Here is a 5,286-nt window from a genome sequence, read left to right as displayed (position 1 = left end):
TGCGACACTTTTCTGGCATAAAAACCTAAAAAGTGGATATTTACTTTAACATGTTACTGCCTTAACTGCTCTGGGGTGTAGGATCCGAGCCTGAATCTTCAGCAGCAGGCGTCATCTGTAACATACGGCCTGGCTCAGAAAGATCCCTGGCTGACCTAGTGAAGTCGGCCATATTTGTACACCTATTAGGCAAGGCGAAATGTAGGGAATTACTAGTGATCGATATGTAGTACCAGCTTTGCTACATCTGGAATAAGACTGGACTGCAATACCAGACAAAGTCCATGGACCAGAGTGGTGCTGTTTCTACAGGATTGCTGTTTTTCTAACTTAATACAGCCCCTTTGTAAGGCAGGATTACCCCATGCAATATTTTAAGACAAAAACAAAAGCAGTTAAAAAGAGAAGAATAATTATCAGTGGATCTTTCTGAATGTATTTTTAGCTTTGACTCAAGAAACTTCCAAGTGTGATTCCAGCCCAAGAAAAGTAGCAAATATTGATAAGGAATTGATTAAATAAAGGTAAGGATAGATTACGAAAAGATAAGTAATTCAACTTCTGAAACTGCAGTGTTCGAAATAAGTGGAAATCTGATGTCACCTCTTATGAATATCATGGGTGGAGTTGTTCTCGTGGACCACCTTTCCTATAAAAGTAGGGGAAGCAGAACAGGATGAAGAGCAGAGACACAGACCCAGCAGCTCTGAGATTACACGGACTAATCAGCCATGAACAAGTGGATTGCAGTCGCCTTTTTTACTATCCTGGCATGCCATTTGGGTAAATAGCAATTAATATGTGATTTATAGGATTATGGGGGGTTTAGTGGTGGTCTATGCACTGACTGATACTATAAATCTGGGCTACGGTCCAGAAGGATTACCGTACATGTGCCAAGTATATTTGTATTGACTATAATTATGATGTATTAATGTTTGATACTGAGAGTGCGGTGGAGTATAAGGAGAATAAATAAGAGAATTTCTAAAAAGTAAATAGCACTTTCTATATTTGTCAATATTATATAACTTCATATAATATAGTTAGTGTCCTAGAAAGGAAACTAATATCTGGGAATAAGTAAATTATGGGATAATTTATACTACTGTATTCCATATGTTATATATTATTCATATTGGTATGTAAAGAAGAAATTGCATTGTGTGCACTGTGCTGCATATACATGTCATGGTGTAGTAATGTGAGGAGATGACACTGCTGTGTGCACTGTGCTGCATATACATGTCATGGTGTAGTAATGTGAGGAGATGACACTGCTGTGTGCACTGTGCTGCGTATACATGTCATGGTGTAGTAATGTGAGGAGATGACACTGCTGTGTGCACTGTGCTGTATATACATGTCATGGTGTAGTAATGTGAGGAGATGACACTGCTGTGTGCACTGTGCTGCATATACATGTCATGGTGTAGTGTGAGGAGGAGATGACACTGCTGTGTGCACTGTGGTGTGTATACATGTCATGGTGTAGTAGTGTGAGGAGGAGATGACACTGCTGTGTGCACTGTGCTGTGTATACATGTCATGGTGTAGTAGTATGAGGAGAAGATGACACTGCTGTGTGCACTGTGCTGTGTATACATGTGATCGTGTAGTGTGAGGAGGAGATGACACTGCTGTGTGCACTGTGCTGTATATACATGTTATGGTGTAGTAATGTGAGGAGGAGATGACACTGCTGTGTGCACTGTGCTGTGTATACATGTCATGGTGTAGTAGCGGGAGGAGGTGATGACACTGCTGTGTGCAGTATGCTGTGTATACATGACATGGGGTAGTAGTGTTAGGAGGAGGTGACACTGCTGTGTGCAGAATTCTGTGTATACATGATAAGGGTGTAGTAGTATGAGGAGGAGATGACACTGCTATGTGCACTGTGCTGTGTATACATGTCATGGTGTAGTAGTGTGAGGAGAAGATGACACTGCTGTATGCTCTGTGCTGTGTATACATGTCATGGTGTAGTGTGAGGAGGAGATGACACTGCTCTGTGCAGTATGCTGTGTATACATGACATGGTATAGTGGTGTGAGGAAATGACACTGCTGTGTGCACTGTGCTGTGTATACATGTCATGGTGTGGTAGTTTGAGGAGTAGATGACACTGCTGTGTGCACTGTGCTGTGTATACATGTCATGGTGTAGTAGTATGAGGAGAAGATGACACTGCTATGTGCACTGTGCTGTGCATACATGTCATGGTATAGTAGTGTGAGGAGGAGATGACACTGCTATGTGCACTGTGCTGTGTATATAGGTCATGGTGTAGTAGTGTGAGGAGGAGATGACACCGCTGTGTGCACTGTGCTGTGTATACATGTTGTGGCGTAGTAGCGGGAGGAAGAGATGACATTGCTGTGTGCACTGTGCTGTGTATACGAGTCATGGTGTAGCAGTGGGAGGAGGAGATTACACTGCTGTGTGCACTGTGCTGTGTATACGTGTCATAGCATAGTAGTGGGAGAAGGAGATGACACTGCTGTGAGCACTGTGCTGTGTATACATGTCATGGTGTAGTAGTGTGAGGAGATGGCACTGCTGTGTGCACTGTGCTGTGTATACAGGTGATGGTGTAGTAGTGTGAGGAGGAGATGACACTGCTGTGTGCACTGTGCTGTGTATACAGGTGATGGTGTAGTAGTGTGAGGAGGAGATGACACTGCTGTGTGCACTGTGCTGTGTGGATGTAAGAATTAGATAATCAGTATTGTGTTCAGTGTTTTTTGTAGATATCACTTGCTTTGTGTTTTTCTCCCTTTAGGTAATGCTTTAGAATGCTACACCTGTGATTACGGTACCTGTGCTAGTCCCTCTAAATCCAAGTGTGACTTGTTAGACGTATGTCTGACGGAGACAATGAAGTCAGGTAATAAATACACTGGACTGTAATTGATGCCTGACTTTTAATGTTGGCCACCTCCATAGTTTGGATTGTTAGATGAGATTCCGCCTTCTCTGAGCCAGGAAGTGATGTCATTTGATGGATGCAGAATTGATGATATCATTTGGAGCAGAAGATCAGATGAGCGTTCTATCGACGAAGGAAATACGATAACTTTACTAACTGCTCACAAATTTCCTAAATGGTGGTAGATGTGATCTAGCGTTTGGCATAAGAAGAATAATGTGGACAGTGGGGACGAGGAGCAGTTGGCAAAATGATTACCTTTAGTCTTTGAGTCCATGGAGCCCTTGGGGCACAGCTCCCACCCCTTGCTTTAATATTGCCGTTTTTCTGTAGATTTTCACCCAATATGTGCAGAGAACATTGAACCCACTTCATCAGGGGCCCATGGTAACCACATGGTACATAGTGTGTAGGCCATTGCTAGCGACTTGGGCTCGATGGGATGTTGAAACATTTGTCAGCATTTGGTTCTTGATCATCTCAACAGCCTCCAAGCGGTTGTATACAGAATCACAACCAAAGGGAAGGGGGGGAAATGCAGACAAATAAAAAATAGCTGTGGTTAATAGTTCCGTGTTTTTTTTGCTACTTTGTTCTCATTCTTTCCTTTTTCTGTGTTTTCTCAGGTCCACTGTCCTTGAAAAAGAAGTCTTGTTCTTCACCCACAAACTGTTTCAAGGACTCTGAGACCACATATGCAGGTGTAAAAGTGACCACATCTCCTTCATGCTGTTATTCCCATCTCTGCAATTCAGCCACCATTCCTTCAGCATCCATCCTAACCGCCATTGCGATCCTCATTTCATTGTGGGTGGCCCGACTCTGAGGGAACTCCTAAAATGCCTACGATGGTGACCTGAAGTCCGCACCATCTGCCCGGTCACTTTTGAATACTCATATAATCGGCTTTGTTTGCTATTTTAATTGTTAGCCGCTCACAGTACTGGAGACTTTGGTCCTTTTTGGCCCTTTACTGTCACCATTTCAGTAGACCAATCCCCATTTCAATGGCTCTCCTCACTTTGAGTAGTCGGCTTGTAATACTCGTCATACTTGTAAAATATGTTGTTTTTTTTATCATTGAAGTATACTTTAGATGAAATAATAAATTTCCTAAAATTAAATTATTTGCTAGATACAACGGAGGTTCAGCCTGGTCTTGGTCACTGTTTCTACAAGCCTCATGATAGCTGATACTCCCTTTCATCTCACACTGCCGAAAAAGTGAGGAGCACAAGATGCTTGAATTATTGCTGATGCTGCTGTAATCACAGGACTTTACTAATTAGAAAATTCCTTCTTCAAACTCCCAGCTTTTAATGTTCTCTTTTTTTTGATAAAACATACAAGTTATTTGAGATACAGATCTTTAACTCTCCCTATTCTGTATCTTTTGCGGCAAGGAGAAAGTAAAGGTCCGCTGTAATTCAAGTATCATCTCATTCTGCTCCCTACTTAAAAGCAGATTTCTACATTTTGAATTCTAGATTGTAAACTTGAACTTTGAAGAGGGACAGGTCACAAATGGTTTTTTTAGTGGATCATTGGGGGTATAAATTAAGGGAATCCTCCAGACAAAACCCATATATAGGGGAAAATGTATCAAGCATCTCTCCTTGGCGTGCCACCATGAATGAGTCTTTCCTGCAGCATTCTTTTTAAGAATTAGGGATCACTTCTCACTCCATTTTTCTAAAATCCTGCCTTTTGATATGATATACTGTAAAATAAAGAACAATTGTATTCTATGTTTTATTTGTGACTTTTTGTGTCTTTTTTTGGGCAGATGTTGGATGTTCTCCTCAAAGGGTGGATTTCCCTTTTCTTGGAAAGTGTTCTATGAAGCTAAGAATAGGTGTAGGGGGTTTCGATCAGCTCAAATTCCCTTTTTTTGTGTTCACCCATCCGTGAGCCAAGAAACATGGCTACTAGAGGACATATTTTGGGAGAATGTGGTTTATGAACTATACGGAAAAAAGCTGATCGAGTGCGGGACCCGATGAGGAAATTGGCAATATTTGATAGGTTCTACTCCGATCATACTCTAATCTTAACACTTCAGTTTTACCCATTGGAGGGGGTGTACTTGAATCAGAGACATTTATATCAAAGTCAAAATGTCTGGCAGATGAGTGTTCCACTGGGACCCCCCCATATATTTGGAGAATTAAGTTCCTGACCCCATGCTTAGCACTATATAGGAAGAGCTGGCCCTGCTTGCCTTGCAGTTTGAGAGTTGTCCATTTCCATAATTCCCAAAGAGTCTGTAAATTTTCCCAGAAACAGCGCCACTCTTAACTAAAGGTTAGGTCTGGTATTGCAGTTCAGCTCCGCACCTCGTTGGATTTTTCAGT

The 5,286-nt window shown here is 41.8% G+C and overlaps 1 protein-coding gene across 1 annotated transcript; it reads left to right on the top strand.

Moving 5' to 3' along the window:
- The first annotated feature begins 624 nt into the window (after nucleotides 1-624).
- Nucleotides 625-4,680, top strand: LOC143806024 (uncharacterized). Its single transcript, XM_077285922.1, has 3 exons — nucleotides 625-783; nucleotides 2,786-2,890; nucleotides 3,559-4,680. Exons 1-3 carry the CDS (start codon nucleotides 732-734, stop codon nucleotides 3,756-3,758), a joined length of 357 nt encoding a protein of 118 aa, XP_077142037.1. The 5' UTR covers nucleotides 625-731; the 3' UTR covers nucleotides 3,759-4,680.
- Nucleotides 4,681-5,286: the final 606 nt, after the last annotated feature.

Source organism: Ranitomeya variabilis, chromosome 2 (assembly GCF_051348905.1).
Source record: "Ranitomeya variabilis isolate aRanVar5 chromosome 2, aRanVar5.hap1, whole genome shotgun sequence".
Taxonomy (NCBI): Eukaryota; Metazoa; Chordata; class Amphibia; order Anura; family Dendrobatidae; genus Ranitomeya; species Ranitomeya variabilis.
The sequence above is the reverse complement of the archived record's forward strand: the minus strand, read 5'-3'. Positions and strand labels throughout refer to the sequence as shown.